Source organism: Dendropsophus ebraccatus, chromosome 9, assembly GCF_027789765.1.
Source record: "Dendropsophus ebraccatus isolate aDenEbr1 chromosome 9, aDenEbr1.pat, whole genome shotgun sequence".
NCBI lineage: Eukaryota > Metazoa > Chordata > Amphibia > Anura > Hylidae > Dendropsophus > Dendropsophus ebraccatus.
Window position 1 is genome coordinate 63,068,129 of NC_091462.1, and position 13,453 is coordinate 63,081,581.

Here is a 13,453-nt window from a genome sequence, read left to right on the forward strand (position 1 = left end):
CCGGACGCTTCCGGGTGCCTGACGCGGGCCCGAGACGTGACGTCTCAGATCCGCTCAGCCACTCAGTGAAGGAGGCAGGATCTGAGCGCACTTGAAACGGATCCCGTCTCCTTCATTGACTGGCTGAGCAGACCTGAGACGTCACGTCTCGGGCCCGCATCAGACACCCGGGAGCGGCCGGGGACTGGGCACCTGAGCGCCGCGATGCGGGACCCGCCGCTGGAACCGGGGAGGTGAATGGACGTCTTTTCCCTCGGCCACCTCGTCCCCGGACCCAGCGCAAAAGTGCCCCCACGCTGGAGTACCCCTTTAAGTGTCCCCCTTCCTTGCTGGGATGGGTGCAGTGCTGGGGGTAGAAGGGGGGCCCTATTGATACCATCGTCTTCTATATTCACCAGAGCCTGGCACACTGAGCTACAAGTGTGCAGGGCTCTGGCTCTTCAAACATGAAGACAAAGAATCAGCGACTCTACCTGGGAAATCGCTGCACTGAAGCGCTGAAGCCACCATAAGTCGGGTCAGTGCCCATTTTCCCCCTCATTCCCTGTCTATGCTATTACATGCATAGACAGCAAGCGGGAAAGAGGGTGAGGGGCCATTCACAAGACCATTGGATCGTTCGGGCAACCCACTGAAGTCAGTGGCAGTCTGGTGGTATTACATGGAGAGACGCACAGCAGACCATTCCCGATACAATCGTGATCTTTCAGCATGTTGACAAAGACCATGGGCAGCAACATAGGAAAAGATAGGTTTGAGCAGAATACCCCTTTAACCCTTTAAGGACATGGCCTATTTTCGTTTTTACGTTTTCGGTTTTTCCTCCTTGTGTTTAAAAGGTCATAGCACTTGCATTTTTCCACCTAGAAACCCACATGACCCCTTATTTCTTGCATCACTAATTGTACTTTGCAATTACAGGCTGAATTTTTGCATAAAGTACACTGCGAAACCAGAAAAAAATTCAAAGTGTGGTGAAATTGAAAAAAAAAACGCATTTCTTTTATTTGGGGGAAATGTGTTTTTACGCCATTCGCCCTGGGGTAAAACTGACTTGTTATGCATGTTCCTCAAGTCGTTACGATTAAAACGATATATAACATGTATAACTTATATTGTATCTGATGGCCTGTAAAAAATTCAAACCGTTGTTAACCAATATACATTCCTTAAAATCGCTCCATTCCCAGGCTTATAGCGCTTTTATCCTTTGGTCTATGGGCTGTGCGAGGTGTCATTTTTTGCGCCATGATGTGATCTTTCTATCGGTACCTTGATTGCGCATATACGACTTTTTGATCGCTTTTTATTACATTTTTTCTGGATTTGATGCGACCAAAAATGCGCAATTTTGCACTTTGGGATTTTTTTGCGCTGACGCCGTTTACCGTACGAGATCAGGAATGTAATTAATTAATAGTTCGGGCGATTACGCACGCGGCGATACCAAACATGTTTATTTATTTATTTATTTGTTTACTTTTATTTAAAACCTGGGAAAAGGGGGGTGATTCAGACTTTTATTAGGGGAGGGGGCTTTTTACTATTAACAACACGTTTTTGTTTTTTTTTACACATATACTAGAAGCCCCCCTGGGGGACTTCTAGTATATACACTTTGATCTCTCATAGAGATCTCTGCAGCATAGATATGCTGCAGAGATCCATGAGATCGGCACTCGTTTGCTTTCGGCTGCTGCAGCCGGAAACAACGAGTGCCGAGCCGAGGACGGCGCCATCTTGGACGCGTCCCCGGCCGGCATCAGTAACGGAGATCGCTCCTCCGGGACAAGGTCCCGGAGGAGCGATCTCCCCCACTAGACACCAGGGAAACGTTGCCTCCGGTAATCGGAGGCAGCTGTCAACTTTGACAGCTGCCTCCGATTAGCTAATTAGCGGGCACGGCGATCGGACCGTGCCCGCTAATAGCGGCGGTCCCGGGCTACACGCGGCACCCGGGATCGCGGCACTTCAAAGCGGGGCCGCCGCGCGGCGCCGCTTTGAAGTGCTAATGAGGACATAGGACGTACCGGTACGTCCTATGTCCTTAAGAGGTTAAAGAATCAGCGATGACATCATGAAGTGGCAGAGAGTTTAATGGTCTCACTGCTCTTACTGTAGAAAATCTCTGTCTGTGCTGGTGGTGAAACCTTCTTTTCTATAGACCAGTGATTCCCAACCAGGGTGCCATGAGCCTCCGGTTATAAAAAAAAATTAATTTAAAAAACACAAAAAACCTTTATTGTTCTTCTGACCGGGGACTGGGCATGCATACTCATCACAGCAGAAAGTACTGCCCATGACATGACACTGTGCCCCTGCCTTGGAGGAGCAGGCATACCTGGCCACAGGCCTACCCTCCCCATAGGACGCTTGTATATGCGTTACTTGTATAGGCGGTACTTGTGCAGTGACGTGGACATGCAGTGTCCCAGAACAGCCCTTCTTATGCTCACACTTTTATTGTAACCAGTTCTGTTCTGGAAAGCTATGGTCCACTGCAAACTGCGTATATTGTGTCACCCTTCTCAGTATTCAGGTCTGCTATTCCATTCATTTATTGCATGTATATTCAGGTATCAGTGCCTAATGGTATTATGTCGCCTCCTAGTGTTCAAGTATGGTACTTCTCATGTATATTTCTCTGTATATGCCTAATGGTGTGATGATGCAATGGCTGGATGTCACGTGACTGTGCCCTGCTTCCATGGTAACACCAATGGTCATTAAGCTTTTGGCTGGGGTTACCATGTGACTTCCTGTTCTACCTCAGTCTATCTCCTGTCCCAGAGGGGATAGGGTGTGTTGCTCTGCTGTTCCTGTGCAGTTTTGTCTTGTCCTCCACCTTCAGGAGACAAGTTGTGTCCGTTCTCTCTCCCTGCTAAGAGAGAGAGGCCTGCGTGTGCTCTGCTGCTCCAGTCCGCTGGCTGGGTTCCTGTCTCAAGTCTCAAGATTCTCATCTGGGTGTCGATTCTTCAGTCATCCTTCAGTTCCTCTCATCATCATCTTCTCAAATCATCAACAGCAAGTATTTCATTCAAGTCTCATTCCACCCAGCATCTTATCTTCAGTATCACTACTACTCCCATCATTCAGCACGCTACTCTCACAGCCTATTGCAGCATCACCCATTACTCTGCTTTATTCAAGATTGCCTTATTCCCGGTTGCATCCGGAGAGACTGTTGCTACTAGTTACCACCGTTACAATAAATATACAACTACCGTTGTTTCTGAACCTTGGCATTGGTGTGATAATTGGTGCCCTGACTAAGGACAACGAGGAATCGCATGCCCAGTATTCCCGCAGGGTCAGGAGCCCGGTTTCCAGCTGTATCACCCTCGTGCCTACACTGTGACCACATTATCCTACAGCTGCCCCGGTTCCTGCCTGTTAGCACCATCTATACTGCGGAGTGGCCCCTAGGGGCCAGGGCATAGCATTTTTGGCGTCACGTACAGGATAACGATCATATTGTATGCCCCCCCAAGACTGTGCCGTAACCCCAAAGAGACTTTGCTATATCACTATGGGGGTAATCGAGGCGCTTAGGGCCCTAGACTGTACACAAGATGGCCGCCGTCTTCTTCAATTTCTGGCTGCGCCATACCCCGGAGAGGAGGGGGTTAATTGCCATGCTGCCAAAGCGCGGGAATCGCCCGGCGCCATAGACTTTGCCTTGACTGCTCCTGATTGGCTGCCTGCGCCAGATGACGTCACTGTTACCGGGCAGACTCTGGAACCTGATCCTCCAGTACTCTACTCCTCCCCTTCCGGCTACAAGATCCGGGCACTGGAAAGCAAGATGGCGGCGAGTACGGAAGACATGTGTACAGCTGCCGCTGCGGTGCTACCGGAATTTCCGTCCTGCTTGCCCGAGCTGGACCCGGCCTGTCTGCTAGTGCCACTACCGTCGGACGACGATAGCTGGAGTTCCGTGATATCGGAGTCTGACCGGTCTGCCTGTTCCGAGCCCGGTCATCAGGCGTCTGGTGCATCCTCCGACTGCAGCTTGTCACCGGAGCAGGATCGCTCCAGCGGTTCCAGTCTCGCATTCTCCACCGGAGGATCGACTTCGCCTGAAGGCAACGAGATAGTGAGTACCGGACCTCCGGACACCCCGTTACCCGGCCCTAGCAAAGGGATCGCCCCGAGGGCCGCCTGTTTCTCCAGCCCCTGGCGACTCCCCGGGCCAGAGACACCGACCCTGCCGCAGTGGGTGTTTGGTGATGACCCCATTATAGAGAAAATAGCGGACGAGATTCAGCAAGCCCTCTCCCTCCTGCCTCCGGTGACCAAGGCCGCCTCCGCTATGGCTAGTACCGTCGCCTCCACTTCCACTACGGCTCAGCCACCCACTACTAAGGGGGGCATGCCTGCCAAGTCTGGCCTAGTGCCGGAGGGATCCCCTGCTGTCCCGTATCCCGAGTATGCTTCCCTGTGGGGCCATCCCTATACCCCATATGCTGAGTCCAGTGCTGAGACTGAGCGGGTCTTCATTAGGAAGCTAGAAAGACCCCGGCCTGGAGAGGTACCACTGGAACGGCGCAGGGGGACAGTCACTAAGTTCGATCAGAAGCGGAGATACGGTCTCATTATGGATGCCTTCAATGGCCTCCTGGTCCTGGTAAATCGACGGGCCGTCAGTCGGGGCTACAACCCTGCATGGTTGAACAAACTCTCGGCTGGTGAAGTCGTGGAGTACACCCTAGTGGGCTACAAGTAGGGTCCCTGGGCCGCTGCCATCACCCGGCCTATTAACCCTGTGCAACGGCCTTTTCTTCCTACTCCCTCTGAAGACTGGGAGGAGGATTGGGAAGATCTTTAGCCCCTGGGCTCTATCCGGGCCTCATCACAGCCCTCGGGGTCAACTACTCCCGGAAACCGCACCGCTGCTGTGGCTAAAGCCGCTGTCTCCTCCACTACCGTAACCTACCACGTGGCCCCTACCATCTCTCCTGTTACTACTGTGACCCCTAGTCTCGTGGTCACCACTGCGGCAGATGATGCTCCTGCTCCGGCTCCCTCCCGGTATCACCCCTGGGAAAAGAAGAGAGGGACCACCTGGGGTCCTCCAGGACATTTCTGTGAAGTGACTTTGGGGAGGCAAGGCCACCTGGCCATTCTGATTGTTCGTCTAGTTTTGTTTGCTGTGTGAAGTTTGCAACGTTCAAGGTTCGTGCCTGGTCCTCCTACCAAGTTTCCTTATTATCACCCAGCTATGTGCTGATGGACACTCATTGACCAAACTGTTCTCAGTGCCTGTCCCAGAGCCTTTACATGGACGATGGTGTATATTGCCTAAAGAGACTCTACCAAACAGAGACACTTATCCAGTTCTTCCTAAAGCACTTTTCATGATTATGTGATTGTCAGAGGTTTATTATTGTATTTCATGATTGCACTTCAGTATTGCCCTTCAGTTGTCAAAAGTCTATTTTCTTGTCAGAGTCATATATATATATTTTCCTACCTCTGAGTAAGCAGAAAAGTCGTTTAGATAGTCTCAGAGTAAGTGTGTCTTTTGAAAAAGTATTTTTTCTCACAGTGTATATTTTCAGACAGTTTCCTCCTCCTCTGAGTAAAGAAGTCAGTCTACATATATATATCTATAGCCTCAGAGAAAGTCTATTTTCTAAAGGAGTATATTTTCTAAAGAGTGTATTTTTCAGAAAGATCTTCTATTTTCTCCATGCATAATATTATTGTATCTATTATATCTACAGCTGCAAAGATTATTTGAGCCAGTTTTCTTCAGATGTCTTCAGAGTTATGTGAGCCAATCCTCCTTCAGACCTCGCAGTATTTGTTGTCTTTTGTGTTTCCCTTCCTTTTGTTTCCAGTATTTGTTCACCTCTGTCTTGTCCCAACATAGTAGTTGCTACACATAGTCTTACCTAACATTCACACTTGTCCATACATATTGCACCTTGGATACCTTTTCGTGTGTTTGGCCTATTGGATAATTGTGTTGTATAATTGACCGGTATGTAAGGGGCCCCATGTATGTTTGCGTTTATTATTTTGTTCTTTTCTCTTTCAGGTGTCCAAGACACTTCACACAGACACCCAAGGCAGTACACAGGTCTTCACAGTTTTCTTTCCAGTAGGGTAACTCATTTCCATTGGAAACCTACTGTCAAACTGACTGGAATATTGAGGGTCAGCAGTTAAGTTGTCCTGGCTTCCATGTCAGATGGTCCATGCACTAACTACCTGTAACCAGAGTATGTTAGGCACCCCTAGGTGAAGTCCTGCCACTAGGGTTTTCTTTCTCATTCTCTCTCTTGTCACCTGTGCCTTGAGCGTGGGAAACACACATCTACATACTCACTCACACTAACATTCCTTCCTCTTGTCTTGTTGTCCTGGTCCTCTATGTTCTTTCGGCCACATCTACCTCAGCTTGTGGTTCGCCGAGGTCGGCTCATTTTTAGTAGGGAGGTATGCAGTGTCCCAGAACAGCCCTTCTTATGCTCACACTTTTATTGTAACCAGTTCTGTTCTGGAAAGCTATGGTCCACTGCAAACTGCGTATATTGTGTCACCCTTCTCAGTATTCAGGCCTGCTATTCCATTCATTTATTGCATGTATATTCAGGTATCAGTGCCTAATGGTATTATGTCGCCTCCTAGTGTTCAAGTATGGTACTTCTCATGTATATTTCTCTGTATATGCCTAATGGTGTGATGATGCAATGGCTGGATGTCACGTGACTGTGCCCTGCTTCCATGGTAACACCAATGGTCATCGAGCTTTTGGCTGGGGTTACCATGTGACTTCCTGTTCTACCTCAGTCTATCTCCTGTCCCAGAGGGGATAGGGTGTGTTGCTCTGCTGTTCCTGTGCAGTTTTGTCTTGTCCTCCACCTTCAGGTGACAAGTTGAGTCCCTTCTCTCTCCCTGCTAAGAGAGAGAGGCCTGCGTGTGCTCTGCTGCTCCAGTCCGCTGGCTGGGTTCCTGTCTCAAGTCTCAAGATTCTCATCTGGGTGTCGATTCTTCAGTCATTCTTCAGTTCCTCTCATCATCATCTTCTCAAATCATCAACAGCAAGTATTTCATTCAAGTCTCATTCCACCCAGCATCTTATCTTCAGTATCACTACTACTCCCATCATTCAGCATGCTACTCTCACAGCCTATTGCAGCATCACCCATTACTCTGCTTTATTCAAGATTGCCTTATTCCCGGTTGCATCCGGAGAGACTGTTGCTACTAGTTACCACTGTTACAATAAATATACAACTACCGTTGTTTCTGAACCTTAGCATTGGTGTGATAATTGGTGCCCTGACTAAGGACAACGAGGAATCGCATGCCCAGTATTCCCGCAGGGTCAGGAGCCCGGTTTCCAGCTGTATCACCCTCGTGCCTACACTGTGACCACATTATCCTACAGCTGCCACGGTTCCTGCCTGTTAGCACCATCTATACTGCGGAGTGGCCCCTAGGGGCCAGGGCATAGCAGACACAAAAGAGGAGCCCTCTGTGACCAGCTCGACTCATCAAGGTAAGAAGGGGGTTAATTGCAGGTGGGGGGAGGCGGAGGGGGTTAATTGCAGGTGGTGAGGGAGTTAAATGCAGGTGGTGAGGGAGTTAAATGCAGGCACTGGGGGGTGGAAGAGGTAAATTGCAGGTGCTGGGGGCGGAGAGGGTTAATTGAAGGTGGTGAGGGGGAAATGGGGTTGATTGCAGGAGGTGATTGGAGGTGGTTAATTAACTATAAAGGCACAACAGGAGACATTTTACCATGGGGGGTGCACAGCAGGGGCATTATTACTATATGGAGGGGCTGAACAGAGACCATTTTTAATATGGAGGACACAGTAGGGGACATTATTACTATATGGGGGTCACAGCAGGGAGCATTTTACTATGTGGGGGTGCACAGCATGGGCATTATTACTATATGGAGGGCACAGCATGGGGAATTAATATTATATGGAGGGCAGAGCATGGGGCATTATTACTATATGGAGGGCACAGCATGGGGCATTATTATTATATGGAGGGCAGAGCATGGGGCATTATTACTATATGGTGGCACAGTATGGGGCATTATTACTATATGGGGGCACAGCATGGGGTATTATTACTATATGGGGGCACAGCAGGGGGCATTATTACTATATGGAGGGTACAGCATAGGGCATTATTCCTATATGGGGGCACAGCATGGGGCATTATTACTATATGGAGGGCACAGCATGGGGCATTATTACTATATGGTGGCACAGCATGGGGCATTATTACTATATGGGGGCACAGCATGGGGCATTATTACTATATGAAGGGCACAGCATGGGGCATTATTACTATATGGGGGCACAGCAGGGGGCATTATTACTATATGGAGGGCATAGCAGGGGATCCTACATAGAGTAGACAACCTACATACCTACTGACTTTACTGCACACAACACCAAACAGAATTACCACTGTTTGGGAGCATATAGATGGGGAAAATGGCAGGATTTTATTGTCCTTCATGCATTTATTTTGATTATATATTCACTATTGTGAATTTTTGAGCTGTATCCCTAATAAAGTACAGTGGTGCCTTGGATTACAAACATAAATCGTTCCGGGACCGCGCTTGTAATCCAAATCTACTCTTAAACCAAAGCAAATTTTCCCATAAGAAATCATTGAAATGCAAACAATTGGCTCTACACCCCAAAAATAATGATTTTATATTCTGAATAACATGTAAAACAAATGAAACAAATATTCAGAAACAGCTGAATATGTCATATTATAAGTTACTGTACATTATAACAATCAGCATGTGGAGTATAATGTATAGTAAGTGCATAAACCTGAAAAACAGCGGCAGTTTGTAGATACAGGATGGAGGTGTAAAATCCCCATAATGCAGAAGCGTAGTACAACAGGCTAGAATAGCGAAGCAGGACTGCTGCCAGAGGTCTGTGTGGTCACATGACAGCAATGGAGAGAAAGTGTGTGCCCAGCATCAGGGGCGTAGCTAATGTTTCTTGGGCCCTGGTGCAAGAAGTATGTTCGTACAGCCAGTTGGCTGCCATAACAGACACATTGTGATTAGGTAACAGAGGGCTCCCTCTGTGTTCTGCCCCTCTGTTTTCCTATTACAACGTGCTTGTCATGGCAGCCAGAAGCCTAGTAAAGGCTTCCAGGCCTGCCACAATTTAGGTATAAAGGTTCTGCAGGGCTGCCGCATCCGGATATCCCCATTGCCCTCCTATAGTAGTTCCAATTTCGCATATTGATAGCCTATCCTCATGGTGCGTTTACACAGACAGATTTATCTGACAGATTTTGGAAGCCAAAGCCAGGAATGGATTTGAGAAGAGAAGAAATCTCAGTCTTTCCTTTATGACCTGTTCTCTGTTTATAGTCTGTTCCTGGTTTTGGCTTCAAAAATCTGTCAGATAAATCTCTCTGTGTAAACGCACCATTAGTATAGGATATCAATATGTGACCAGGGTGCCAAAACCTACTGACCAAGAACTTTAAGTTATTACAGCACAGATATATCCATTAACTCACAGGAGGTGTCTTCTCTGCATGGATTACTGCTCACGTCTTTGATGATGGTTCTTCACCATCTTGCCCGGCCATCATAAATATTTCTCCTGGTGATGCCTCGTCTCTGCAGGATCTGCCAGACAAACATTTCAGGCTCCTCGCTCAAGCAGCATCCTCATCTATATACAAAATCCCCATTTGTATTGCTTCACACAGTAACAGAAACTCCTATGTTCCCCCATATAAGCCATTATGGTGAATATTTTGTGTGCTTCCAAATAGTAGACAAGCCCCCTCAGTGCCTCCATATAGTATTAGGCCTCTCGGGCCTAATACTGTCTGCCCCTGTCTCCCACTGTCTGCCCGCTCCGTGGAGAGGGTGGATACAGCCTGAGGACTGCCTAGAAAACTGTGATACAGCCTATCAGGCTGTATCTCAGTTTTCCAGGCGGTCCTCAAGGTTGTATCCACCCTCTCCACGGAGCGGGCAGACAGTGGGAATCAGAAGCCAAGAGTTCAGGTTCATACGAACCCGAACCTCGGCCGGTTCGCTCGTACCTAATATCTATATCTATCTATCCATACACAAATAGTCTGCAGCACGCCCAAGTAGTTAGAAAAAGAACTGTTGATTTATTGCTTCAAATATGGCAAGCAAACAACATTCATACTAGTGCGGCATAAGAAAGACTTTTTCTATCTACTTGGGGGTGCTGCGGACTATTTTTGCATATATTTGAACCCTGTATGTATGTATGTATATATATATATGTGTATATATATATATATATATATACACACAGGGAGGGGTCTGTAGATGTGGTGGCAGGCAGGGAGCTGCACTGTGTCTGCACACATCCCCATCCTCTCTGTCCCGACAGATGCTGCAGAGGAGGCTTGTCATGTCCATGTGCAGCAAACTGTGGAACTTCTCTCAGCTGAGGGGAGGGGGGATTTTTATGGTAGAACAGGCGGTCTGAACTTTGTCCAGTTGCAAATGTTAACCATGTTTTGCCTGTTTCACCTTAAAAAGAAATCCCCCATCCCCTCAGAGAAGCTCCAGGTGGGTTTAGCACATTGTCCGGATCTGAAGTAAGGGCAGGGGATGTATGCGGACACTGACAGAGTGTCTGCAGCTGCAGGGGACCCCCTTAGAGATGCCCTGAGATTTTCACCCCCGCCCCAACATGCCTAAAGCCGGCCCTGCACACAGGAGAAGTAAGAACCGGCCTTCGTGCACATGGGGAATAGGCAAGGTGAGGAGGAGGGGGCCCGGGGCCATGCACTAGGCTCCAGCACTTAATGTTTGCAGCAGCTGCATCCATAGGTCTGTGTGACCCATGGATGCAGTCAACTGTGCCCACCACAAAGTGAGGTGGCAGAGGGGGGCCTGGCTAGAGCCCCCCCAGATAGCGGGCCCAGTCGCCATGGTGATCGCTATAGCTACGCCACTGTTCAGCATGGACCAATCAGGACTGCAGGGAGCATAAAGGAATGCGCAGGGCAGATGTGGGGACATAAATGCAGCCCTCTCTGTCCGGGGAGAGAGGGGTTACAGCTATGGATTACCTCCACAGTCCTGTCCACTGATGTAAGCCCCAGCCTGAAATGGATATGCTATGATTTGGAAGGTGAGGGAGACTTCCTGGATCAGAGTACAGTGCTGTAGACCCTGCTATGCAGACCATGCCACTCCCCAACTCCCCCTCCTACCCAGTACAGGGAGCTCTTAAAGGCGTTATCCAGTGCTACAAAAACATGGCCACTTTCCCCTACTGTTGTCTCCAGTTTGGGTGTGGTTTTAAACTCAGTTCCATTGAAGTAAATGGAGCTTAATTGCAAACCGCACCTGAACTGGAGACAACAGTAGGGGGAAAAGTGGCCATGTTTTTGTAGAGCTGGATAACCCCTTTAAACCAAAGCAATGTTCTTAAGGGTATATTCACACGAACGGGCTCGCAGCGAGATTCTCGCTGCGAGCCTGGCAGGTCCTGGCAGTTCCCATACACTACATACTTGCTGCGGTCAAAACGACCGCAGCGAGTATGTAATTCTGCCGCCCTTAACCCCTTCTGCTCCCTCCCGGCTCCCCCGCTGTAAGCATACTTTACCTGTCCTTGCTGCACGGGTCCGGCGTCCTGCTCTCCCGTCCGGCCAATCAGTGTGTTGCCCAGCTGCAGCCACTGATTGGCCGGACGGGAGAGCAGGACGCCGGACCCGTGCAGCGAGGACAGGTTAAGTATGCTTACAGCGGGGGGGCCGGGAGGGAGCAGAAGGGGTTAAGGGCGGTATAATTACATACTCACTGCGGTCGTTTAGACCGCAGCAAGTATGTAGTGTATGGGAACTGCCAGGACCTGCCAGGCTCGCAGCGAGAATCTCGCTGCGAGCCCGTTCGTGTGAATATACCCTTAAACAAGTCACAATTTTGAAAAACTGTGAGCTCTTAAACCAAAACACTCTTAAACCAGTTACTCTTAAACCAAGGTACCACTGTATATACATTTTTTGCTACTAATTTTGGTGTGCAAGTTTCTATTTACGTACTTCTTTGTTCTTCTCTTTTACAATCACTGATTGACTGAGCATCTGTTAGCCGGTTCGTGATGTAGCCGGAAGGGAATCTAAGAAGACAGCTGGTTGAGGTCCAGGAGAGGGATGCAGCGTTGCGCGGACACCAGGACAGGTGACTATGACCTCTTTTTTTGTGTTACCTCATCCCTATCCCGAAATAATTTTTTTGCCTCCTATGACTTCTTTAAGGGTAGCTTCACACGTACCGGATTTCATGCTGCGAGTTTGCAGCAAAATCCGGGGTTACATATCCGCAGTGGAATTTTCATTCCACTGCGAATATGTAAGCTGGCCCCTTTAACCCCCACTGACGTTTCATCTCCATTCCTGCTATAATGTTCCTGCACTTATGCTCAGCTATACACATTACTGCTATAATGTACCTGCACTTACACTCAGCCATTCAAACTGCTGTATAGAAAGTTTCTGTCCTCCTGCACAGCTGTGATTCTCACTTCCTGATTGTTTCATGCTAAACACACACCCCTTCCCCATTGCTGTCATGTGACCACACAGACCTCTGACCGCAGCCCTGCTTCTCTATTCTAGCCTGTTGTACTACACTACTGCATTATGGGGATTTGCAGTTCCATCCTGCATCTATAAACTGCTGCTGTTTTTTCAGGTTTATGCACTTACTATACATTATATACCACATGCTGATTGTTATACTGTACAGTAACTTATAACATCACATATACAGCTGTTTCTAAATGTTTGTTTTATCTGTTCTACATGTTATTCAGAATAAAAAATCATTATTTTGGGGAAATGGCACCAATTGTCTGCATATCAGTGATGTCTTATGGCAAACTTTGCTTTGGTTTAACCCTTTGAGGACCAGGCCCAAAATGACCCAGTGGACCTCGCAAATTTTGATCTTTGCGCTTTTGTTTTTCCCTCCTCCCCTTCTAAGAGCTCTAGTACTTTCAGTTTTCTATCTACAAGGCCATGTGAGGGCTTGTTTTTTACAGGAATAGTTGTACTTTGTAGTGGAGTCTTTCATTTTACCATAACACGTATGACTGAATCCCAAAGTTATTATTTATGAAGATATAAATAGGTGAAATCATAAGAAATATGGTATATTTTGGGGGGTTTCTGTGTCTACATAATGCACTATATGGTAAAAGCGACACAACACAGTTATTCTATAGATCAGTCCGAACACAACCATTTGCAGGTTTATACAGATTCTCTAATGTTATATATTTTTTTTAAATGAAATCCTTTTTTTGGCAACTAATTATTAATAAAATTGGCCTATTGTGACGCTTATAACGGTTTTATTTTTTTTATCTACAGGGCTGTATGAGGTGTCATTTTTTCCGCCATAATCTCTAGTTTTTATTAATACCATATTTGTGAAGAT

General features: G+C 47.7%; 1 protein-coding gene across 1 annotated transcript in view; it reads left to right on the forward strand.

The window, feature by feature from the left end:
- Positions 1-12,100: 12,100 nt before the first annotated feature.
- Positions 12,101-13,453, forward strand: part of NEMP2 (nuclear envelope integral membrane protein 2) — a 37,154-nt gene continuing 35,801 nt past the window's right edge. Inside the window, exon 1 of the mRNA XM_069983517.1 lies at positions 12,101-12,193. Coding sequence (XP_069839618.1) covers positions 12,166-12,193 — 28 coding nt within the window. The 5' untranslated portion in view covers positions 12,101-12,165. The remainder of the gene's footprint in view (positions 12,194-13,453) is intronic.